Source organism: Macaca nemestrina, chromosome 2 (assembly GCF_043159975.1).
Source record: "Macaca nemestrina isolate mMacNem1 chromosome 2, mMacNem.hap1, whole genome shotgun sequence".
In the NCBI taxonomy this organism is placed as follows: Eukaryota; Metazoa; Chordata; class Mammalia; order Primates; family Cercopithecidae; genus Macaca; species Macaca nemestrina.
In genome coordinates, this window is record NC_092126.1 from 98,878,533 (window position 1) to 98,905,325 (window position 26,793).

Consider the following 26,793-nt stretch of genomic DNA (forward strand, 5'->3'; position numbering starts at 1 on the left):
TTAAACAAATTTACAAGAAAAAAACCACCCCATCAAAAAGTGGGCAAAGGATACGAACAGACACTTCTCAAAAGAAGACATTTACGTAGCCAACAGACAAATGAAAAAATGCTCATCATCACCGGTCATCAGAGAAATGCAAATCAAAACCATAATGACATACCATCTCACGCCAATTAGAATAGTGATCATTAAAAAGTCAGGAAACAACAGATGCTGGAGAGGATGTGGAGAAATACGAACGCTTTTACACCATTGGTAGTGTAAATTAGTTCAACCATTGTGGAAGACAGTGTAGCGATTCCTCAAGGATCTAGAACTAGAAATACCATTTGACCCAGCGATTCCATTACTGGGTATATACTCAAAGGATTATACTATAAAGGCACATGCACACGTATCTTTATTGTGGCACTATTCACAATAGCAAAGACTTGGAACCAACCCAAATGTCTATCAATGATAGACTGGATTAAGAAAATGTGGCACATATACACCATGGAATACTATGCAGTCATGAAAAGGGTGAGTTCATATCCTTTGCAGGCACATGGATGAAGCTGGAAACCATCATTCTCAGTAAACTATCACAAGGAAAGAAAATCAAACACCGCATGTTCTCACTCATAGGTAGGAATTGAACAATGAGAACACTTGGACATAGGGCGGGGAACATCACACACCAGGGCCTCTTGAGGGTGGGGGCTGGAGGAGGTATAGTATTAGGAGAAATACCTAACGTAAATGACGAGTTGATGGGTGCAGCAAACCAACGTGGCACATGTACACCTATGTAACAAACCTGCACACTGTGCACATGTACCCTAGAACTTAAAGTATAATAATAAAAAATAAAAAAAAGAAAGCACTTGCTGATTTGGTGGCTCACATCTGTAATCCCTGCACTTTGGGAGGCTGAAGCAGGGGATCATTTGAGGTAAGGAGTTCAAGACCAGCCTGGCCAACATGGTGAAACCCTATCTCTACCAAATATACAAAAATTAGCCAGGCATGGTGCCACATGCCTATAATCCCAGCTACTCAGGAGGCTGAGGCCAGAGAATCACTTGAACCTAGGAAGCAGAGGTTGCAGTGAGCTGAGAAGGTACCACTTGGTGACTAAGGAAAGCAAGCAAGCAAGCAAGAACTTGCAGAATACCTGGGAGTAAATGATAAAAGAAATCTGGAAGGTAGGACATAGGCATGGGCAAAAAGATTTCACGACTAAAACACCAAAAGCAATTGCAACAAAAGCCAAATTTGACAAATGGGATCTAATTAAACTAAAGGGCTTCTGCGCAGCAAAGGAAACCATCATCAGAGTGAACAGGCAATCTACAGAATGGGAGAAAAATTTTGCAATCTACCCTTCTGACAAAGGTCTAATATCCAGAATCTACAAGGAACTTAAAAAAATTTATAAGAAAAAAAAAAAATCCCATAAAAGAGCGGACGAAGGATATGAACAGATACTTCTCAAAAGAAGACATCTACGCGGCCAACAAACATATGAAAAAAAGTTCATCATCACTGGTCATTATAGAAATGCAAATCAAAACCACAATGAGATACCACATCAAGGCAGTTAGAATAGCGATTATTAAAAAGTCAGGAAATGGCCGGGCGCAGTGGCTCACGTCTGTAATCCCAACACTTTGGGAGGCCGAGGCAGGTGGATCACTTGAGGTCGGGAGTTTAAGACCAGCCTAACCAACATGGAGAAACCTCGTCTCTACTAAAAATACAAAATTAGCCAGGTATAGGGGCACATGCCTGTAATCCCAGCTACTCAGGAGGCTGAAGCAGAATTGCTTGAACCCAGGAGGTGGACGTTGCGGTGAGCCAAGATGGTGCCAGTGCACTCCAGCCTGGGCAACAAGAGCAAAACTCCATCTCAAAAAAAAAAAAAAAAGTCAGGAAACAACAGATGCTGGCGAGGCTGTGGAGAAATAGGAACACTTTTACGCTGTTGGTGGGACTGCAAATTAGTTCAACTATTGTGGAAGACAGTGTGGCAATTCCTCAAGGATCTAGAACCAGAAATACCATTTGACCCAGCCACCCCATTACTGGGTGTATACCCAAAGGATTATAAATCATGCTACTATAAAGACATGCACACGTATGTTTACTGCAGCACTATTTACAACAGCAAAGACTTGGAACCAACCCAAATGCCCATCAATGATAGACTGGATAAAGAAATTGCGGCACACATACACCATGGAATACCACGTAGCCATAAAAAGAAGGAGTTCATGTCCTTTGCAGCGACATGGATGAAGCTGGAAGCCATCACTCTCAGCAAACTAACACAGGAACAGAAAACCAAACACCACCCGTCCTCACTCGTAAGTGGGAGTTGAATGACAACACATGGACACAGGGAAGGGTACATCACACACCAGGGCCGGTCAAGCACTGGGGGGCAAGGGGAAGGAGAGCATTAGGACAAATACCTAATGCATGTGGGGCTTAAACCCTAGATGACGGGTTGATAGGTGCAGCAAACCACCATGGCACATGTATACCTATGTAACAAACCTGCATGTTCTGCACATGTATCCCAGAACTTAAAATTAGAAAGAAAAAAAAAAAGAAAGAAAAGATATCTGGAAGGTAAACCTAATGCATCCCGGAGGAGCACACAGGTAGAGGTTCTGATCACCAGTCTTTTGCTCTAAGTAGCGTCCTCATTCCAGCTTAACACATGAAGTGTCCCTGACTAACCAAGACGTGTTCTTGACTAATTATGGTAATACATAAGGCTGGTGTTGGAATGGTAAGGTGGAAAAGAAGCAGTTTGCCCAAGGTTTCTTTCTGCAAATTTGGAAATAACAGAAGATGCCTCAGAGCTGAGCTCATGAATGCAGGGACAGAGGATTGGCCTCTTCTGTAACCCGCACTCTGAGCTCCACTCTGGCTAACGCATTGTAGTGGGTGCTCAGGTCATGCTCTTCCGAGTTGAAATAACTCGTTGAATTCATTATTGGGTCTTGAGAACATTTTTTAAATTATTCACACATAATTTAGCATTCAGCAATTAATACAGCTGAGGAAACTGAGAGCTGGCAAGCAGTTAATTTCAAAACCCAATGCAGGATTACCAACTAGGTATAAAATTTCTCTTACATACCCACCAGCCAGCCAAAGCACCATCAAGAAAGTTTAGGTCTCTAAAGACCCCTGACAGAGAAAATATTCAGAAGGAAGAGCTTTCCTCAAGATGAGAACACCCACAAACCCTTTCCTGTTGTTAGAAGGACTTATATAAATGCAGAAGTGAAGTGCTGAGAGTAGCCTTTGGAGTGCTAATGTAGTAGGGGTGAGCCACCACGCCCGCCAGTTATCCTATTTCTGAAAATGTAGTTTGCTAGACTCAATCTCAGAGGTTACCCATAGCATTTCTTTTTAAACTAAAATGTATCTCAATTTTATTTTTAAAGAGCAGAATGAAATGTCAAATGATAAAACATTAAAATAGCCCCAAATCAGGCTGGACGTGGTGGCTCTCCCCTGTAATCCCAGCACTTTGGGAGGCCGAGACGGGTGGATTACTTGAGGTCAGGAGTTCAAGACCAGCCTGGACAACATGGTGAAACCCTGTCTCTAATAAAAACACAAAAAGTAGCCTGGTGTAGTGGCAGGTGCCTGTAACCCCAGCTGCTCAGGAGGTTGAGGCAGGATAATCACTTGAACCTGGGAGGCGGAGGTTGCAGTGAGCCAAGATCATGCCACTGCACTCCAGCCTGGGCAACAGAGCAAGACTCCATCTCAAAAAAATAAATAAAATAAAATAGCCCTAAATTAAAGTATTGGATTACCAGTATTGGAGTACTGGTTACTGGATTATTCTTGGTAAATATTTCCCAAATAAAAGTACTGAAAAAAGAAGTATTTTCATTTTCTTTAATTTTAAGTATTCTGATCAAAGTTGTTTTCATTTTCTGTTGATTAAAGAATACTGTATTGCCATGATTTAAATTAAACGCTTTTGAATGGATGGATTTTTTTACCCACTTTCTGTCACATGAAAGTAATTAAGACATCATCCTAACTTCTAGCATAGGATGGCACCCAGATATTTGTGTCTCAATGGCATCAGAAACCTAAAATGAATCAAGATTGTAGTTCACTGAATAGTGAAATATTATTAATTCTAATTGTAATAGGACAGAACTGAAATTAATCTTTCCTTTAAAGAGGGGTGGGGGTACTTATTCAACAAAGGAATCAATATAAACAAGATCATAAAAGGGTAATAAGCTATTTAAACACATTTCAGGCTGGAAGCAGTGGCTCATGCCTGTAATCCCAGCACTTTAGGAGGCTGAGGTGGGTGGATCACCTGAGGTCAGGAGTTCGAGACCAGCCTGGCCAACATGGTGAAAACTCATCTCTACTAAAAGTACAAAAATTTGCCAGGCACAGTGGCTCACATCTGTAATCCCAGCACTTTGGGAGGCCGAGGCAGGTGGATCACGAGGTCAGGAACTCAAGACCAGCCTGGCTAAGATGGTGAAACCCGGTCTCTACTAAGAATGCAAAAATTATCTGGGCATGGTGGCGCACACCTGTAATCCCAGCTACTCTGGAAACTGAGACAGAGAATCATTTGAACCCGGGAGGCAGAGGTTGTGGTGAGCCAAGATGGCGCCATTGCACTCCAGCCTGGGCAACACAGCAAGACTCCATCTCAAAAAAAAAAAAAAAGTACAAAAATTAGCGGGGCGTCGTGGCATGTGCCTGTAATCCCAATTACTCGGCAGGCTGAGGCAAGAGAATCGCTTGAACCCGGGAGGTGGAGGTTGCAGTGAGCCGAGATCACGCCACTGCACTCCAGCCTGGGGGACAAGAGCGAGACTCTGTCTCAAAAAAAAAAAAACCACACACATTTCAGAAGTATTGATATATAACTGATATGCTGAATATAAGTTATTTTTTCTATTCAATGAGAAGGTCCAGTAGGATTGTTTTTTAGCAATATTTTGTTAGTTTCCTCAGGTTACAATATTTAATTGAAAACGATACAAATTTTTTTTGATCTGCCCATTCAGACATTCTACTAATTATCACTGCTCTTCCCCTTACTGCAACTAGCTTGAATCCTTGAGGCCCAACGTATTTAACTCCAATCATAACCTCAGGCCACGAACTAAACAACATCCACCAATGTGATGGAAAATGCTCAACCATTTTCATTCCATTTTAGGCAGATCCTAGGCTCTTAGGCACACACGGTGAATGTCTAAGGTTCAAGTATCAATTGTACTAGCCCAGAAGTATTTCTGAAAATCCAGGAAACACAGGTTTCCAAAGGCTGACAACCATACAACTAGAGTTAGCACATATCCAGGGACTCTCAGAGGAGTGTGGTGCTAACTTGAGCTGTGGAAAGCCTCTGTGATGAGCTTTTGTAGATAGAGAGACCTATGAGGCTTTCTCAGGAGGGCTGGGAAACAGACTGCCTGGTTACCAAGAAAGAAATGTTCTCTTTCTACCCCAAATGGTGCTGTTCTTGACTTCAAAAACAAATCAAATGAGGGGCAAATTAAGGAGGAATAATCAAGACTGTGTGAGACCTGAACCGGTCACAGGAGGTGGTTTGGCCCACCATAAGGCTTCTGATTTTCCCTGCTCCCTTTCTCCCAGGTTGAGATTATACCAACAAAAAAAGTCACTGAGGAAAAATGAGAAAAAAATACATTTCTTTGGGTGCACATCCACAGGCAGCCAAAATATTTTAAAAACCAACAAGGACATAGAGTTATAGATCACACTTGATCCTGTACGCTCACGGAATTCCCTGTTCATGCTCATTTTTAACCTTTTAACTCGGGAATGTAAAGTATATTTTGTTTTGTTATGTTATGTTATGTTATGTTATGTTATGTTATGTTATGTTATGTTATGTTATGTTATTTTGAGATGGAGCTTCACTCTTGTCACCCAGGCTGGAGTGCAGTGGCATGATCTCGGCTCACTGCAACGTCCGCCTCCTGGTTCAACTGATTCTCCTGCCTCAGCCTCCTGAGTAGCTGGGATTACAGGTGCCCACCACCACCCCCAGCTAATTTTTGTATTTTTTGTAGAGACAGGGTCTCACAATGTTGGCCAGGCTGGTCTCGAACACCTGATCTCAGGTGATCCACCTGCCTCAGCCTCCCAAAGTGCTGGGATTACAGGCATGAGCCACTGCACCCGGCCAAATGTGAAGTAAATCTTAAACTCAGTCTGCCCACTGAAGACAGTCATGGAGTTCTCTCTAAACTCCCTAAAGCAGAAAAAAAAGAAAGTTTCACTATTATCATTTGACTGTTTTGTGAAAAAATATTTCAAGATTTTAAACTACAGTAAAGGTCAGGAAGTCACTTAAGAGCACACAAAAGAGAGGTGGGAAAAGGATAACTTAGCATCTCTGCTGGTTGACTAATACATATAGACGATATAGAAAATTATATTTACCCCTAGTGTTTTTTTAAATCATAAAAAAGCATCTATCTGTCTTAAAGAGTAAGCACTCCTAAGGGACTCTAATATTTTCTAAGCCTCAGTCTATACACATTCGAAAGGAAACAACCAAAATAACTTTTCACTTCACATAACTATCATGTTATCAGAACCTTTCAGAGAAAAGGTTACATGGGTTATGGGAATATGTAATGCAAATAAAGCAAGCACTGAGATTTTTAAAAACTTAAAAACTTGGCTATTAATATACTATACTTGACTGAAGTCAAAGCAATGTAGGACATTCTATAGGCAAAATTCAGAGGTTTGCTTAAGTTTGGCAAAATGCTCACACAAAATGAATCATTTAACATCAACACGGATATCCTTGACATCAAAAACAACACAAAACACTATCAAATTTCTTTAAGAAAAGGGTTTCAAGTACCATTATAAATATTTGCAATATTTTTCTAATGTATAATAAAGGTAAGTACAAAAGATCTGAGGGCCTGATGCGTTGTAGTTTTCGCAGGGGAAAGAACTGGACGTGTTTGATATCAACATGAACATTCATTTTGCCTAAGATTTACTCATATTTGGTATAGTAAATGGCATATTTCTTAGAAAACCAATGATTTTAAAGAAGGGTAAATTTATTTTCCTCTTGTAGACCATGGCTAACCACAGAATGGCACAATTCTGGAGCAATCAGACCTCACCCAGATATAAAAATAGCAAAAAGGACTTTTGCTGCTGGCAGAAAAGTAACAAACATCTTTATTGATACTAGAAGGGCAGTGTTTTAAAATTTTCAATTAGGCACTGAAAAAAAATCAGCTTTTATCAGACAATACAGAAAGGGAACAATTAAATTGTATTTTACAAAAGGTGAAGTAATTGAATCATTCTTCAGGGGAAAGAAAGGTGAAGAAAAAGAATAAAAACCTGAGGTTGAATGCTAAAAATGTGACCCCACCTAAAGCACTGAGAACAATTTAGGCCTTAGTTCCCTAATTTATGAAATGGGGATAACACTATCTTCCTTCCTCATTCTACAAACTGTTGTGAAAATTCAGTAAGGATCATAAAAGGATTCAGCAACGAGTAATTATTATTACTGTTATAAGAAATTCCAGTTTTACTCCAAAAGAGGTTAATTATAAATGTAAGGGGATTATTATTTTTCAGTATATGCCCCAAATTAAGTGTCGTTTCAATTTGTTGACTTTTCGTAATTAACTTTATTAAAAACCAAGATGGCTCCCAAAGATTGTCATCTCCTGGTATTCAACTTATTGAGTAATCCTTTCCCATAGAATATGGGCTGTACTTCATGTCTCATGTTTAATGAACAAAGTGAGGCAGACTCAGTGACTGCAACATAAAAGACAATGTGATGTCACTCTCCTTGGCTTTCTTGTTTTATTCACTCTGGGGGAAGACTGCTGTCATGTGGTGAGGAACTAAGGCCTCCAGCCAACAACCACATGAGTAAGCTCAGTAGTCAACCTTCCAGCCCCTGCTGAGCCATCAGATGACTGCAGCCCCAGCTGGCAACTTGACTGCCATCTCCTGAAAGATCATGAGTCAGAATAATCCAGCTAAAATACTGACATTGTCCTGATCCTCGGAAAACATGTGAGATAATAAATGTTTGTTGTTTTAATTAGCTGGGTGTAGTGGTGCATGCCTACAGTCCCAGCTATTCAGGAGGCTGAGGTGGGAGAATAGCTTGAGCCTGGGAGTTCAAGTCCAGCCTGGATAAGATACCAAGACCTCATTTCTTGGTAAAAAAAAGAAAGAAAGGAAAGAAAAAAGGAAAGAAAAGAAAAGAAAGAAAAATGTTTTAAATTGCTAATAGAGGCTGGGCACGATGGCTCACACCTGTAATCCCAGCATTCTGGGAGGCCGAGGTGGGTGGATCACCTGAGGTCAGGAGTTCGAGACCAGCCTGCCAACATGGTGAAACACTATCTCCACTAAAAATACAAAAAAAAAAATTAGCCGAGTGTGGTGGCAGGCACCTGTAATCCCAGCTACCAGGGAGGCTGACACAGGAGAATTGCTTGAACCTAGGAGGTAGAGGTTTCAGTGAGCTGAGATCACACCATTGCACTCCAGCCTGGGCAACAAGAGCTAAACTCCATCTCAAAAATAATAAATAATAATAATAATTTTAAAAATTAAATTGTTGATAGATTACTAACAGAGAGCTCTTTTTAATTTTTATATTTTTCTTCTGAGACAGGGTCTCTATTACCTAGGCTGGAGTGAGCTGGTGCAATCTCAGCTCACTGCAATCTCTGCCTCGCAGGCTGAAGCGATTCTCATGCCTCAGCCTCCTAAGTAGCTGGGACCACAGGTGTGTGCCACCACACCTATTTTTTTTTAATCATTTTAGTAGAGATGGGGTTTCACCATGTTGGCCAGGTTGGCCTCAAATTCCTGGCCTCAAGCAATCCACCCGCCTCAGCCTCCCAAAGTGCTGGGATTACAAGCATGAGCCACCACGCCCGGCCTAATACAGAGCATTTGACAGCATTCTGCTTTGCAATTAAAATTTAGTCAGTCACTTTGTTGGTTACGTATGAATTACTTTGTCCATTGGTAGGTATCATTGTTAGACTTGTCTGGTTGTTTCACAGTAACTTTAGATGCTATCTGCTTAATTTATTATAAACAAACATATCTTAAGTCTGATTTTTGTATCCACCTATTATATTGCAATAAGCGAATATCTAGTTGGGTTTTTTGTTTTGGTTTTGTTTTTACTTCAAATAGATTTTTCTTCTGTGCTTCCCAGTAAATTTTTAATGGAATTTGACTTTCAGGGAGAAATACCTATGAGGAAAATTATATTTTCATGTAATCATACTGAATCTTATAATTCTAAAAACCAACCTATTCTTACCTTATTTGATAAAAAAGAAAGAAAAGAAAGACTGATTTGTGAAACCTATTCTGGTTCCACCAACTCTAAAATTTTGCTTTTTCCAATGCTCATTTTGCAGCCCTGTGCAACTGTTCTTTGCAGCCAGCCTTATGAAGGTTTAAAGAACCTTCATACCTAAAATGCCCACAAAGAGATGTTATTCCACTAAGGCCAAAGATTCACTCGGAAGTTTTAAAAGGCTGGGTACAGAGGCTCACGCCTGTAGTCCCAGCTACTCAGGAGTCTGAGGTGGGAGGATCACCTGAGCCCTGGAGGACGAGGCTGCAGTGAACCATCATCGCACCACTGCACCCTAGTCTGGGTGACAGAGTGAGACCCTGTCAGAAAGAAAGGAAAGAAAGAAAACAAAATTTTAATAAAGTAAAAAGTTTTAAAAACCCATTCACAAAAAAGCAAAATCTTTCAACCACAATTTTTCCCCTTCATTCTGAAAATAAAGAAGAAAAATAAGAGGAAAAGGGAAGAAGAAATAAAAGTAAATTTTTAATGATATTACAGCTTCAATCTTAATTTATTCAAAAATATTTCATGAACAGCCATTTCCACTACTCAAGGCACTCAAGGTGCACCTGTACAAAGAAAAAATAAGACCCAGCCCACGTGGAACTTCAAATTTTTTAAATTCAAAAGAGCAGCCCAGAAAATAGAGTTGGCTATTTTTGCAGAAGCGTTAAGATCCATCACAAACGAGGGAAGTCAAATATTAATAAAGTCCTGAATTACCAGGCTCCTGTGTGCCACTCTTCTATGCGCTACCATCTATGATTTGCTAACCTAAGTTTTCTAAGACATGTGCTTTACCTGACCACTATAAAGTGATTACTAATGAGTTATTTCATTCTGCATGTAAGTTATACATTTTTTTAAATGCTAATGCCAACTATCAGAGTAGTCTGGGGCTTTTAATTTTGTTTTTTAAAAAGGTCCCTTAGGCAACTGGAAGTTTCCTTTCCTTTAGCCTTAATGATTATTTTCCACATCCAGGGAACAGAAGCAGAGTCCATATGGCCTTCAATTTCCTTAACTTAAATATAGAAAAGTGCAGTAGTAACCAAAACACTTTTCAAATTATTTAGAAGCACGATTTTTCACCACTGAATTTTCCTATGGCACACTGTGTGCTTTTAAAAACCATTTGCCTTGTATCAGACATTTAACAGGCAGAATGGCCAGGTGTGGTGGCTCATGCCTGTAATCCCAGCACTTTGGGGGGCCCAGGCGGGCGGATCACCTGAGGTTAGGAGTTCAAGATCAGCCTGGCCAACATGGTAAAACCCCATCTCTACTAAAAATACAACAATTAGCCAAGTGTGGTGGCGGGCACTTGTAATCCCAGCTACTCGGGAGGCTGAGGCAGGAGAACTGCTTGAACCCAGGAGGCAGAGATTGCAGTGAGCCAAGATGGCGCCACTGTACTCCAGCCTAGGCAACACAGAACGAGACTGTCTCAAAAAAAAAAACAAAAACAAAAACAAAAAAAAACAGAACTACTCAAGTTTTTACTTTACAACATGTTTTCTGGACATATGAGAATCAAATTTTCTTAGAAAGTGGTTTAAAACATTATCTATAGTTGGCTTCGTGTTTAATTGGAGAGGGTGTAATTTAGATTGATGTGGAAACCTGTTCCTCCAATTATATGAAAATAGAGGCTTTTTTTTTTTCATGAACATGTATTATGAAATACTATATAAACTTATAGGACAGTCACATATTCAGCATATGTATACATATTCTATATTTACAAAAGAATTTTAAATGGTTTAATATAACAAACACAATAAGATCATCACATAAAGATAAAAATGTAGGGTACTTTATAATGGAGAAAATAAAATTATTATTTTACTAATAAGTAAAATCGTAATTGATGAAAAACGGCTACTGCAACTAAGATCTAATTTGATTTTGAGTTTCCAAACAGCTATCATCATTAGATAAGATCCATACGAGTTCATCCTGTCTATCAAGAAAAGGACTTTTCCCTCTCACTCATAGACAAGCCTATGTGTAAGGGATACTAAACATAAACGACAGTATCTTCAACAATGTTTTACAGAAGATACAGATTTTCATGTGGCAGAGAATGCGAACTGGATTCAACCCACAGCTATCTTTTTTTGACCTTCAGTGTCTATAAAAATTTTTGAATTGTTTATTTAATATTTAAAATATTTAAAACTTCAGATATTTAACATAAAAACTCTAACTTCCACCTTCTCTTGAAAAATCAGATTTGAGAACACTGGCCCTACATTTCCAAATGGCAGCAGTTGGCTGGAGCTGACTAATAGCTGCCCCTCCTGCATATCCAGACCACCCTTGCCACCACATACATCATCCACCCCTGTAAACATATGGTGATCTCTTACAAAAATCCTACTACAAAAGTTATGTGCACAATAAGAAACCATGGGTCTCTGAAGGCCAGTCTGTGGGAGGCTAGAGTGATGGGGCACATGGCAGGGAACAGTGCTCAGAGTGGGGTGTCTCTCTCTCTCTCTCTCTCCCCCTCCCTGCCTGGGCATCAGAACCTCTCAGGGGATCTTTAACAACACGTAGCTAAATTCCAAGGACTTTCAGGACTTTCCAAGAGTCCTTGGCCAATCATTGAGAGAACAGTATTTTTACTGTTTTAAAGTAATATCCTGTTTTTGAACAAAAATCATGTATGCAGGACTGATACTGAGGGGGAGTGTATTAGAGTACCATGGCTTGTGACCTAGCTCATTTGTTGGGCATTCGTTCTAACTAACTGAAAATGTTTTGAAGATCACTCCTGTGTTCATGGAGCCCCACCTTATACAACAGATAAGAGGAAGGCTGCTCTGCCTCAAGAAGGATTAGGAAGCCAACCCTGTTTCCACGTCCCGAAGCAAAAACTTGTTCTCGATGAATGAATGGGTCCCGTGTCAACATGCCCATCACTCTTCAAAGGCAGTTGACTCTAATGGCTCTGCCAAGAGCCAGAGCGCAATCACTGGCCAAGGAGCTCCCTGGAAAGTTCCTGAAGGGCATGCATTCTATGTTGTTGACTATAGAAAAATCCATAGATTTAGTAGTCTGGCATGCAGTTGGCAAAGTAGACATCTGTTACCAAAATGAAAGTGACAGGAAATAGAGGGCCAGTCCATGGAAAGCAGATGTAGGAGTAACAAGGGCAGGGTCTAAACTTTCCTCAAGAAAAGGCTTTGTGTCTGCTGAAGGGCCAAATCAGGGAATGGACTCAAGACTCAGAATTACACACTGTAGGGTGGGTGCTTACAAACTGTGTTTTAAAGCAGCAAACCCCTTTTCTAAACCAAATCTTAGACTCAACTCCAATTCTGTATATAAAACAGCAACAAATGCAGCTGTCTTCGTACTGCACGGTGGATAAGAAGCCAGGATTCCCATGTACGTACACCCATTCGTCCTTCCCATAAATTGGCATATCCTTGGAATCCTAAGGCTGTATGGAGCAGTGTTTAATAAAAACTGCCATAGAAAACAAAAGATACAATGTTGGCCTAGAAATGTGTGAGGTAGGTATTAACATCTTGACCATAATTGATACACGTGAACTAAAGCCACTGATCAATTTCAATATCTAAATCATTGTTTTGAAACCACTATTGAAACAGACACAACATACCATTAATATACAAATCAATGAACAAACAGCTAACTCTTCCCTGGCAAAACTCTAGTGATGTAGAAATAATTATATTAGAACCAACCACCTGTTCCTGGGCCCTTTGTAACTCTCAAAATGCGTTTTCGACTTACCTACTTTACAAATCTAAATCTCTGTCTTCTTTAATTCAAATAATTGAGTAATCTGTACCTTTGTCATCTCAAATATTTTGAGAAGAAAAATATATAAATATTTTTTTAAATAATAAACAGCCAAAAATTTCAAATATTAAGCAACTAGTATTTTGTTCTCTATTCCTAAAAAGGGAGAATCAATTCCACATTTTTCAATATCTGAGCTTAAAATTTGGTTTCTCAGATCCTTGATTTCATCATCTTCAGTGGTGGCACAACTCAGGGAGTTTTACAAGGCTTAGTTTACAAATTCAGTGTCCATGACTTGAAGACATCACTATCAGTTCGAAAAGAAAGGGGTAAACAGTAGTACAGCTGGATCCAGGAGAAAGGCTAGATTATTTATGCATCCACAACATTATTTTCTATCCATCAATGGCTTAAAAACAAAAAATAAAGAAGATGTTTTCCCTTTCCAAAGAATAAATACAACTGCACTTCAGGGGAAAAAAGTAACCCACATTTTCAACCACTTACAAAAGCCTACAATGTTAGACCCCCACGACCATCGAAGCTCATGTGTCTGCTGCACATTCCAAGTAAGCGTATGCCACAGAACCCATACATTCCAACACATTGAGCAAGCACACACATGCCTCCCCGGCTGCCCCAACCCTCGGCCAACCAGGGGGCAATGGAGCTGCAGGCAGGCCTACACGCCAGGCACCGCACTGCCAGCCCTTTCCAGCCATCCCCAAGGAAATGCAAAGGAGAAGGAGAATGAGAGAGGAAGTGGCTGGTGTGAGGCCTTAGAGAAAGAAATGCAAAACCTTTTTTGGGGCAGGCCAACCACATACTCAGAGTTTTTAAGTGTCAAAGAAAAGAATACGTTGTGTGAGACTCCCAGTCCTGCTGTCACCGTTGGAATCACTATCTTCCACACACTATCAGTGAGGACCAGTCTTTGCCACGTGCTCTGGAAGTATACAAAGAAAATGCAGAAGCTGTACACATGGTTTAGTCACCTACGCTTCTATGGTCTCCTCCTTTCTCCTCTCCTCCCTCCCTTTCCCTCCTCCCTTCCTTCTTTCTTAATAATTGAAGAGGCGCAACTGCACTTTTTCAGGGTTAAACTGCTTTTATCATCTACATCTGACTCTCTCAAATAAAGAAGCACAAAACATTTTACTTCAAAATCTTATTCATACAATGATAAAGAAAAACATCCACTGAAATTTCAAAATATGCATTGTTAAAATCACAAAGATCAGGAGGGACCAAAGTAAAAGGTCTCCATGTAATCCAAAAATACTATATAGCCTATCCTCACATGAGCTTTTTCAAAAACACCCTCTATTTCATGAATTGGTATGAAGTTAACCTGTCCAAAGAATCACCACTCGATTTTTTGTTTCATTTTTCAAAGAGAAAGAGAAGATATAGTATACAAATGTCTTTCCTGGTAATCTTTTAAGCTTTATTAGAGGTTCTTGACTGAGGAAAGTTATTATTTTATCTCATAAATTACATAAAATTACGTTCTTGTCAAAAAGCATGGCGTCTATCTAGAAGAAAACCTCTTATATATCTCATTTCATTGGTAGTATAACTATCTGAAGTCCTGTGTTACTAAACAAAATAATAACAAAATGCATGAGATAAAAAAGTAACAGATGCATAAGATACTTAAGTATTATATCAAAAAGTGCTTTCACTGGCTTTTTCATGTGTCAAAGAGGTTTAAAATGTTCTAAAGTTAATAAGGTGAACCATTTTCTAAAAAGTAATTTACAAAAATTCCATATTTTCCTTCTCTAAGACACAGACATTTTAAAAAATACATATAAAAATGAAAGCATGCCAACCTTTGTGCAACATCTGTATCCTAAACAAAAAACCTCAAGTTTTTCTCAGGATTTGAAAAAATATGCATATCTGGGTTAAAAGCATGGAACAGACCCTCCTCCCACACTGCATACATGTATGTTTTTTGCACTTAACTGTCAACCGCAATGATTTTTTTTACAAAAACCTCTTTCTCTTTATATAATTATAAATGTTTCTACTACAGGATGACTTCAAATTAAGACTAACACTTTTAATTCTTTTCAATTACATTAAATTAAAAATATACAGAATGTCAGCTCCTAATCTTTCTCAGCATAGGTTTTATATATGGAAATGTTGTCTCTTATTCCAAGGTAGGAATAATATAAAAAGTTACTCTATAGCCTGTGTACATATTATCACAACTTTCCACTTCATTGCTAAGGTTCTGTTGCAGTATTCAAATGAGATGGACAGCAAGGGTAAGGTAGTCACTGCCTTCTGAAGTTTTGGTCAGGAGAAAGGAGTTATTTTAGAGTTTGAAGCTTTGGAGCCCTTTGTGTAAGAAGGATAAAGATGGATCTCTTCAGGCTGTGGGGAGGATAAAACAGGAAGCCTAGTCCAGTGCCTAGCACATAGCAGCCACCCAGTATTAGTTACCTCTCTTCCTCTCCCCCATCTCCCGAGTTAGAATTCCATAGAAAATGCCATACCCCACTCTGGACTGCATTAACTTGAAGAAATGCATGGGGAGTTGGAAATAACCTTCTTTCACCTATTTTTTTTCCTTGATAATTCCTCCCTCCCTCCCACCACCACCATAAACAGTCCACAAAAGTTAAAGGAAACGAAGATAAATGCAGGAAAAGTTTACAGTTGAGGGGAAATGAACTGTACTTCACATGCTTTGTTATTTAGCATATGTTTTTGAGCGATTGTAAAATTAATAAAGAACTCTGAGAACTTTATGGATACTATCCCTATTAACACTCACCCCATACTCAAAGGAGAGGCCCAAGGCCTTATTCAGTACAGAAAGTGACATAGAGAGAGATACCACCTCTGGGAAAGACCTGGCAGTTCCTACCAGGGAAACACGTAAACCACAACACAGGCCTGACCTCTGCAACAGGCTGTCTGAACCCTGTGAAGAATCTACCCAGGAGATTCCTTGAGCTAGACTTTCATTTACCACATGGCACATAGTCTTGACCCGGGTGACGGTTCGCTGTCTAATCTGTGTGGCTCAGATGTTGAAAGAAATGTTTGTCTTATGTCAGGAATGCAACTGCTGAAAAAAGCAAAGTAACAACAACAACAACCCTACAACCTGCTTAGGTATACTCCCCACTACTGTCCTTGGGCAACACAGAGATGGGAAGAGGTGCAATGCTACTTTTAAAATTACCTGTTTCTAATTATTTTTTTCTAAAAATTATAGCAAAGTACAGATCACTGAGACTGATGTAGGATTATTGCAAAGGTTCAACTCACAAATGTATTTTCATATATTTCTACCACTCTTGAATAGCACTCTTTGAACTCTGTAACACATTCAGCTGACTTTTTTAATTTAAAACGTTAAACGGAGAGGAAGTACAGTGGAGTGAGACTCAGGGACCTCAGAAGACCTGGGTTCTAGCCCTACTACTTAATTAACAGTCATGTGGCCTTAAGCAAATTATTAAGCTTCTCTGAGACTGAGTTTCCTCATCCAAAAAAAAAAAGAGATAATAACAATTGTGCTGTTTTTCAGAAAATTATTATTTGGAATAAATGATATTATGTGTCAAAGAGGCTGGAACAGTATCAGTACTGTATGAATATAAGATGCAGGCACAAAAAATACTCCTCCCTGAGATAATACTACTAGCATTGTTTAAATATCAATACATGAAATCATCAACCTTTCTGATCACATTTAAAACAAAAATTTAAAAATTCAAGCTTCCCACTAAGGCAAATCCTTACTTTGAGACACATTAATTGTATGACAATAAGAAAAACTGAAAATACAATTCTTTTTGCAATGTTCCCATACAAATTTTTCTGGTCATTAGATGCAACATTTATTATGATATGGGTAAATAAGAGAAAGCGCAAAACATGCATCAACTCTTAATTTTCATTTATCAGACTTATTAAAATATCTGCTTTATTTATGAAATGTCCTTGACACTAAACAGAATGGGAAAATCCTTACTGAGTGTTCACATTTTAAGAAATAAAGTGCAGAATACATAATGAGGAATAAACAAAATGTATCTCAAAAATACAGACGTTATTTAGTGAAAAGCAGAGGCTTAGGGAGGAGACATAACTATCAAATGATGGAATAGGGCTAGCTTTTGGGCTTGAATGCCTCCTATTAATGCAAAAGCATCCATTTTCACTGTTGTACTTATTCTATCTCAATCATCAAACTCTAAACCAAATTAAAGAAATAATTATTGTATTCCTTCTTCTCTTTGGCAGCCAAGCAATGGAATCTGAAGTTTTCTATAGAAGAAAGTAATTTTTCTTCACTATTTTATGGAGAGACCAGACTAAAATCCATGATCAAAACAGGAAAAGTAAAACCTTAAAAATAATGCTCTGAGCACTCTGCAATTTTGCTGCCTAAAATAGAACCCATAGAGTCCATGCCACCAAATGAAAATTATAAGTTTGTAAGCATGAAGTCAAATTATAAAGTAAAAGATTTAAAATGTTTTAATGGTGATGATAAATGGGAGGAAAGACTTATCTTCGTTGGTAGGTGTTTGCTGTTTATTTGCTATTATCTGTTCAATGATACTGCTTTTGAATGAATACCCAAAATAATTTGAACTTGAATTTAAATATAAGAAGGATAAAACTTTACTAATAAATTCTGGGGGCATGTTTTGTTAAACAGAACACTCCCATCTCTCAATTTAAAAAGTTAATCATAGCTTTTGAGAGATAATGCTTTGACTGAAAGTTTTAGAGCATAAACTCTAAAAATTAGCTTAGCCAAGCCCACTACTTTATAACACTGAAAAGAATACTGAAGACACTTTTGTGATGTTTAAATATGATTTTTGAAAATATATTTTGAAATGTATTATTCAGCATTTTTAGGTCTCCAAAGAAACTATTTCAATATAACGCTGTTTCTAATGAAGTTTACTCACTGAGAGCACTTGTGTTATGCAAAATATCATATTGCTTTTCAAAGTATAGAATTTCTAAACGAAAGTGCATATTCAAATCTTGAATTTTCTGGCACTTAAAAAATGGCTTACAAAATCATCAAAGCCTTCACAAAATCATTTGTGACAGGGGACAGCCAAGTAAAAAGGAAGGAGGGCAGATGCTGCACAGATAGTCCTTTCAATAGCATGCTCACTGTAAAAGCTATTCCAGGTACCTATGACTTGGCTTTCACAACAAGGTTAACCACCTACAAGAGTTATCCATCACTCAAGGCAAATATCACTGCACTTGGTTCCCTTTGCCACAGGTTTCAATCACCAAGCAACTTTCTTGAGCCTTCTCGGGACTGCATTCCAGAGCAACTGTTGTTCAATTAAAGATCTCCTGCTCCCTCTTGATACCATCTACCTGAAACTGTCCCCCACAAAAAACATATACACACACTTGCACATACACCACTGAAACAGAGAGAGGAAACATTTAGTTCAAATAATGTCCTCTAACAATTCTGACCAATTGCTCATCTACTTTTGAGGGTTTCATAAAGGACTTGGAAGAGTGATTCAGCTACAGACAGCAAATATTTAGAAAAGCTTGACAGTATCAAATGTATAAACAGTTCCTGTTGAAATCTGGTTTTCATAGCTTTTTTTGACTTTTAATAAATGTGCCTAAGTCACTATCCTTTTATGCATAATTCAAAATCATTTACATTTCCCCAGCACAGTACTTGAAAATCTGGAGCAACCTCCACACATTAAAAAAACACAAAAACCATGTGTTTACTCAAAATAATAGTGAAATGACAATTTTGATATGCAATTTGTTCTAAATCTTCTTTTAAAAATATTTTTAAAGTTAAATGCTTTTCTCTTAAAGAAAACATATTGTATTTTAGATCATCAAGTATAAAAGGCTTTGTACAAATATTACTAATATCCTCTCATCTTCTCTCTACCAAAGGATAATCTCAGGTTAACACAATAAAAAACAAAATGCTTAGACCATCTCTTACTGGTCATCTTACACCTGGCCATAAGTATAAGGAAACACACAAAAAGCACTATTTGGCAGCTGTACTACATATCACAAATCACCCTTTGGAATTAATGTTTAGGTGTTCAGCCATTAAATAGTTTTATAAATTGTTATATTATGATTTAAAAATTTTTATGTATTTGGTGAATTGAAAAAAATCAAGCAAACCATAAAATCTATTTGATATATAAATCTCATTGGTTTCTAACATTTAATTAAATGATGTAAAAGCATCAAATAACCAGTCTTTTAAAAATGTAAACTAGAATTTTTAACCAATGTCATCAAATTCATTTTTTCCTGTATTGCTTCTATTTTAACTTTAATACTTATCTCTTCGAGGTCACACCGATGTGCAACTCTCTATGGTATTACCTAGCACCATGTGAAAAAATTACTAACAATATTTTTTTTTCCTAGGAAACTAAAAGTTTAACTCCAAAGCCAAATCAAAAGTAATCTTACAGTTTAATATCATATATTCTGTGTTAATATATGTTATATCTACACATGGAATCTATGTAAGCAAATGCAGGTATTAATTTCTAAGTCAACAGATTCTTAAAATAGGAAGATACCACACAATTTCAACCTAATAAAAGTCACTTCTGTTTTTAGAAAACTAAAAATTGATGCAGCAAAAGACTTTGCTGCAGGGAGGGCCTGAGATTGGGTGGTTTTTTCTTCTTTTCGGTATTTAATTCAACGATACACAATGTAGTACATACAAGCAAAATACAATTGAGATACTGTTTTCTTTAACATTCCTATAGGAGACCAAATTCATTTGCATTGGAGTGAACACAATTACTGATTTTTAACTCATGAAAGACAAATTCATAGCTTTTTCCTACACTATCTCATAGTATTCACACCATCTCAGTGAAAGAATGTCTAGAACCACTTAGTTACTTCCTAGAGGTGGGCAGCAGTTGCATTTTTCAAAGTTTTGTTTCTCACAGAATCATTCAACTTTAGATACAAAAGCACATTCAAGTTAGCATGTTCAAAACAAGGCATGCAATATGTGTGTGTGTGTGTGTGTGTATATATATACGCATATACACATAATTTTTAAGTTAACCTTCATCAACACCAAAAATGAAATTTGTTAAGGAAGTTTCCAAAACTTTTAAAAGCATTTTAAAGCTTACCAGCTTTTTCCTCTTTAATAAACATTTGACCATATGTACTACCAAGAAATACTGATAGAGAGAAAAGATTCAAACACTTTTATTCAACAGAGCCTGAAACCAACAAAGAGAAATAAATGCTTTATGTGTGGTTGACATTAGAATAATTTGCATTTAATAAGAATGAAACATATGTTGTAAAAAGAAAAGAGTTTTCTATTTCTAAGTGACCTGAGAAAATAATGGTATCTAGTCTATTATGCTATTATAAAATGCCAGAATATTTAACAAAAGATACAATTGGTAAGCAAATGGCATGCCAATAATTTCATAAGATAAAAACATCTCCTCCCAAACTATCATTAACTTTAAAAAATCTATGAGATATATTAAAACTAATTCTTGAGAAATCAAAGAAATCACTACAATACAAAGAAAATGCACTCAATTGTTGAATGACTTTTAAGTAAGCAAGCAATGAGGATGAACTGTTTTCTTCCCATTTTCACTTCAACTAACACAAAAACCACATATAGAATTGACTTAACACTGCCAAATTTACTTCTAACTTGTTAATATTCATAGAAATGCAACACAAGAACACCAAAATAGTCTCCATATAACATAAAAGCTTTGGTTTCAAATGTCACAGTACCCTGGGTTTAGAAAGCCACCAACGTGGTAGTGTCCAGGACATGAGAACATACAGCTGCTTCATCCCTGAAGTCTGATCTCAGTACACAATACCGGTCATTAGCTATCTCTCCCTTAGCCTGCAGTACAAGTAGCTAATTTCTGCATTTAAACTAATAAAGGAAAGGAAAAAAGATTAAAACCATCCAATCAGAAATGATGCAACTCCTCTACAGCAGCAGCTTATGCATACATTTGGAATGTTAAACATTTTCAGTGTAGTGAATCATACACAGCGCATTTTAATCTACCTCCTGGGTATTTCACATCGCCCACATGTTCAAAGAAATCATCAACTAATAGGGCTGTATAAATCCTAGAATGCTCTTTACTTAATTTATACTAAAAACTGGGGACATGCCTTTAATTCTGAACTCTTAAACAGAATAAGATTACTTAAATGACATTCTGGCTAACAGCAAATAATCTTCATTTCGAAAGAAAAAAGATAAAAAGTAGTACATTTGTGAGAAGTTTTAGGAGCTGTTAATAACTTTAGATAAACCAGTATTTCATGTATACTACAAAATCAAATGCACACTGCAACATGAAATGAGACACCAACAAAGATAAAATTCTAGTTTTTTTTTTTTTTTTTTACTAATTATAACCCCCAAAAGTATTCACGACCACAAACAGCCAACAGAATTAGACATTTACAGAAACATAGTGTATCAAATATTTGCAGTAGTTATTTCACTGTTCAATATATTCATTCTGCAAATTTTCAAGTGTTATGAGATAGTAATTTATATTTGCAGTAAATAATATATCAGAAAGCTTCAACTTGGACTTCTCAAGCAAAAAATATTATTTTAAAGAAAAGTATACAAATTTAGAATACCTTATTGAAAACCAATTGGTTACATATTACATCTTTCCCAATAGAGGAAAGAACTAGCTTAATATTACACATGAAACCGCAAATCATAACTCACCTTTTTTAAATTAAAAAAACAGGATTTAAGTAATTTTCTCATATTCCACAGAAGTCATTAGCAAATAGTTATTCTGTTGCTTACTTAAAATAAAACATATCTGGAAATGTGGCACACAATTTTTAAAAATCCCTTCAACAACACATCTAAGTATTTATAAAACGAGGGTAGTTTGTTTTAAAATCTACTCAACCCTGGCAAAAATCAGGTGGTTACACTGTTGACTGATAAACTGTAAAGGTAGTAATCAAAAACTTCACTGAACAGCTCCAGTCCAGCTACCTAATGACTAATGGTGAAGAAATGTATGTGAATGGGATATAAACTAAGTTTCGACACACAGCAGAAAAAAAAATTTAGAATGAGTAATAAAGGGCCCAAATTTAAAGTCCACAATAAACTTTAAACAAAGATGTTTTCTCATTCTCTTCTCATGTTAGCAAATCACTGTGGAGAAATCCAACCTCCACAAAACTTGTTACTCCGTCATTAACAACAGTGCACTTAAATATAACTATAGATTTCACAAGGGTATTTATTTTAGCCGCAAACATTTCTTACAAGCAACAACAACAAAATGCTCAGAAGCTATACTCAGTAGTCTCAGTGACTGAAAAAGTCCGGCTTTTAACTGCCATCCAATCCAAACAACCCACTTCTTTAGAAAGCTATGCAAAATATTGACCCCTTACTGAATTATTTTACTATTCAACATTAAACTACCTAAAAGAGAAAAGTAATTAATCGCTAAGTTTAGTTAAGCAATTTAGCTGACATAGTAAATATTTACTCTTCGCATCTCACAGGAAGTCTTGACAAGCATTTGCTGCTATTCTGCTGGGGGTAGGGGCGGGAGATGGGGGTGGGAGGCAATTTTTGATAAACAAGTTACAGGGTCCCAGCGAACTGAACATAGCTAGTGTTCGCCACCCCGACCCCCAATTAGGCACCAGATATTTTCCAAGAACAGTAAACACCTTATATAATGAAAGTAAAAAAAAAAAAAAAAAAAAAGTAGCTTTCTAAACTATGCATCTCCACTAACGAAACAAACAAAAGCCCCTTTAAAAACTACCAAAAGCACGTTTTCTAAAGCTGTGTGTACGTTTTTTACTTATACGTAAGGCCAATCGCAAAAAAAAAAAAAAAAACAAAAAAAAAACTAAGCAAAGTATATTTACCTTAGCTTTTTAGAGACTGAGTAATCAACTTCCATGATTTTCCCATGCAATTCCACTTTACCTTTAAAACAGAAATTAAAGCACTCAGAACCTTGCTTAGATCAAGCCCGCGGGGGTCTAGGAGGGGCACGCACGGAACTCCACGCTCGGGCTCCGCCTTCGGGCGCCCCCAAGGGGTCTCCTACCCGGATCGAGCTGGGCGAACTTGGTGCCCAGTGGAAAGAAAGGTGGGCGCCCCGTGTCTCGGGACAAGGCGGGAAGGGTGCGAGCCCGGGTCGGACCCCAGGTATAGCCGTGGGTGGCATTACCGGAAAAACAAATTTAATAAAGAGCGGCGCCAATTTGAAAGGATGAGCTCATTTGAAACTCAAGCTGCAGGGCTGGCGCGGCCCCGCTGCTCTCCCGGCCCCCACCTCTCCATTCCGCTAACCCGGGGCCCGAAGTCTCCACCGGGCTCCCCTCCCTGCCCTCTCCTCCCGGTGGCCCCGAGAAAACGAGCTGAAGCCCCCCGGAGTCCACCGCAGCGAGAGCCCTGTCCCTGCCCGCTCCAGGGTGTCACCTTGGCCTCGCCGCCGCCCCGCCCCCACTCCACACGCCGGTGGGGAAGGGGCTCCCGCCCGGCCGGGGTTCGGGGGGCGCCGGCCGGGGTCCGGGGGCCCGCGCGGCTGGGAGCGGAGCGTGTGCTGGGGAGAGTTGGGGAGTGCGCGCGCGCGAGTATGTGTGTGTGTCGCTCTCCGTCTCCCGTCTGGGCTCCAGCGCGCTCGCGGGCCCCCCGGTCGCCTCTTTCCCGGTTCTCAACCCGGGCCCCCACCGAGTTGAGACAGGGCACCTCGTAAAAAGGTGCTTCTGGCCGAGCGGGAGGCGGGGGGACGGGCGGCGGAAAGCCCCCAGCCCCGAGTTCTTCTCAATAAAATCGGACAAAAAATTCAGAGAAAAATAGGAGCGCTTGAGAGAGCAAGCGAGAGGGGACTGAGGCTCGGGAGAGGACCGAGGGGATGTGCCGTCGTGCGATGGCTGGGGCTGGGGGAGCCCCGAGACCTCGAAGGGGGTCATCAGGGTGGCGCCTAGGGGGTGCCGAAAGTGGGGGGCCGTGGGGCGAGGTGGGGAGGGGGCTCGAAAGGAGAGTGCGGCTCAGGAGACGCCAGAGGGCGAGAGGTCCTGGGCACGAGGCACGGGAAGAGAGAAGGTCCGGCCGGGGGAGGAGGAGACGCTGGATTTGGGGAAGAGGGTACCCTGACAAAGGGGGTGACAGGAAGGTCAGGGGAGAAGTGAGACGGGGGACGCTCAAAGGGTGGGGGGCGGGGGAGCTCAGAGACCAGCCTGGGGCGCCAGGGGAACGAGGGGGTGCCCCTAAGGAGCCGGCTAGCCTCGGGAACCCTCGGAGCGGCACGGGGGGCGCCCCAAGGCTGCGGCCCCGAGGGCTAGGGCAGAGTCCGGAGCTGTGGGGGGAGGGTAGCGGGCCGTCCCAGGAGCGGGCCGGCGGCGAGAGTTGAGGGTCTGGTGCGTGGAAGTGAGCGTGCGGGCGCGGGAGCCGCCGCCGGGCGCCGCCCGCCGGACTCGGCCTCCCTCCCGGCGCCGTCCCGGCCTGAGCGGGGCGAGGCGGGGGAGGGGGCCGCGCTGAGTGCTCACCCGAGAGGGTCTCGATGGCGCGGATGGCCCAGTTCTGGTCTGGGTAGTCCACGAAGGCGTAGCCGGACTTGAGCAGGACCTGTCCCGCCAGGGGCAGCTTCCTGTCCCCAAAGAGCTGCCGGAGGTCGTCGGCGGTGACGGCGGGGCTCAGGTTCCCGATGTAAAGCTTGTTCATCATCCGTCTCTTCCCCGAGAGCCCGCGGCTCCCCCGGCCCGGTACCCGGCGCTCCTCGCCTCCTCCGCTGCCCTCGTCTCTCCTCCTCCTCCACCCCCCCTCCCCGCCCTCCGCCCGCCCGCCACCCACCCCCACCCTCAGCCTGGCTCCCCCCACCGCGGCCGGCCCGGCCCGCCCGGGGGCAGAGGCGGAGGCGGGGACTCGGCGCGGCTGCCTCCTCGGGGCAGAGTCCCGGGCCGGGCGGCGGCGCGCGGACAAAGCGCTCTCTCTGCCTCCCTCTCTCTCCCTCTCAAGGCGGTGGCGGGAGGAGGAGCAGCGGCGGGCGGCGGCAGCGCACCCCGCGTGTGTCTGTGTGAGAGTTTGTACGGGCGTGTGCGCAGCCGAGAGGGAGCGAGCGAGCGCCCCCTCCCCGCCCCGCGCCGCTGCGCCCCTTGCCTCGCGCCCCCAGCGCTCGGCAGTGGCTGCTTGGGCTCCGGCCCCGCGCCAGGCGGGCGGAAGCGGGTCGCGGCCCCGGGCTGGGGCTCCGGGCGCCGGAACCCCGGGCAGGCGCGGCGCCGAGGCCGGGCGAGCTGCGGGGCGGGGAAGGCGCGCCCCGGGCGCGGGTGGGAGCGCGCGAGGGGGCGACGGGGAGCCTCGGGCGTGGGAGAGAGAGGGGCCGCGAGTGAGCGCGGAGAGGGGTGTGCGCAAGGTGGACCGGATGTGAGTGCGCGGCTACCAGGGTGAGCGGGAAGGTGTGTCCCGGAGGTGAGAGGCGAGGGCAGGCTGGGAGACAACAACTTTCGTAGCGACTTGGCCGAGGCTGGCGCCCTGCGCGTTCCCGGGCCGTGCGCTTGCTCTGAGACCCGATCCCTGCCACGCTCTCCGAGGCGACCGAGCGGCGCGTGTGGTCGAAGGATCACGCGCGGGAGTCGGGACGCCTGGGACCGGGGTCGGCCGGGCCCTCGCGGGCCGTGCTCGCGGGAAAGTGGTTCCCGGTCCCGGGCCTCAGTTTCCCGACCGGAGAGGGAAGGCGGAAGGCCAGCGCGGAGTCACGTCCCCTCCGCCCAGACCCCGCGCGTCCGGAACCCCGCGGCAGGCGGCAGCCTGACGTTGGCAGCTGCTCTCTATTCTGGGAAGTGCCGAGGGCTTCCCGGGCGGCCGCGGCGAAAGCCAGGTGGCGGGTGGGGAAGCGAACGCCGAGGGGCCAGGGGCTGCGGGGAGGCCGGAGCGCTGGGGTCAGCGGCCGGGGTACGGATGCTCGCCGCCTGGCTGCGCGGCCGGTTCAGCTCCAAAGCCAGGGTGGTGGGAGGCGAGGGTGGCTGGAAGCGGAGGAGCGCAGGCTGAGTAGGAGTTCCCCGAGCACTGGGAAGGGCCGGGAGAGGAAAGAGGTCCTTCCAAGCGGAGGAAACAACGTGACCGACGGAAGAGGCAGGGTTGGGATGAGAGCAGGCTGGAGCCGAGGGGCTCGGGCAGGATCCAGACAGGCTAGAGCGGGCTGCAAGTTCCGGGGCCCGGCTGGAAGCCTGATGGTTAGAGCCTGGTCCCGGCCAGGAAATGAGATTCTACAGGAGGGAGAAAAATGGCAGGATTCAGAGGTGACGAGGCAGAAGATTCCAAGCTCTGGACCTCTGGGGGGCCTTTGGGAGAGTTGAAGGTTTGATCGTGGAAATACTGGGTTTTGTGAGGGCGTTGGGGCGCGGGTGCGGGGGGTGTCCCTGGGTGGAGAAGTCAAGAATGTAGGAATGGAACAAGTTCGGGTCTCCTGACTGGGTCATGAAGTAGTATTGTCTTTCCCAAGCTTTCCTGTTGGTGAGCGGCGTGGAGGTAACGGGTCTTGCTGGATTTTGTATTTTCCGCAAGTACTCCC

The 26,793-nt window shown here is 41.8% G+C and overlaps 1 protein-coding gene across 5 annotated transcripts in view; it reads right to left on the minus strand.

Moving 5' to 3' along the window:
- LOC105480151 (insulin like growth factor 2 mRNA binding protein 2) overlaps positions 1 to 25,033 on the minus strand; it is a 193,018-nt gene extending 167,985 nt beyond the window's left edge. For 2 of the 5 annotated variants that reach the window (XM_071091408.1, XM_071091407.1), the window contains exons 1-2: positions 24,773 to 25,023; positions 23,144 to 23,204 (exon numbers count right to left, since the gene is read on the minus strand). In XM_071091408.1, coding sequence (XP_070947509.1) covers positions 23,144 to 23,204; positions 24,773 to 24,950 — 239 coding nt within the window. In that variant the 5' untranslated portion in view covers positions 24,951 to 25,023. Of the gene's footprint in view, positions 1 to 23,143; positions 23,205 to 24,772 lie in introns of all 5 variants that reach the window. The other 3 variants (XM_011738660.2, XM_011738659.3, XM_071091409.1) reach the window with 2 other exon arrangements.
- Positions 25,034 to 26,793: the final 1,760 nt, after the last annotated feature.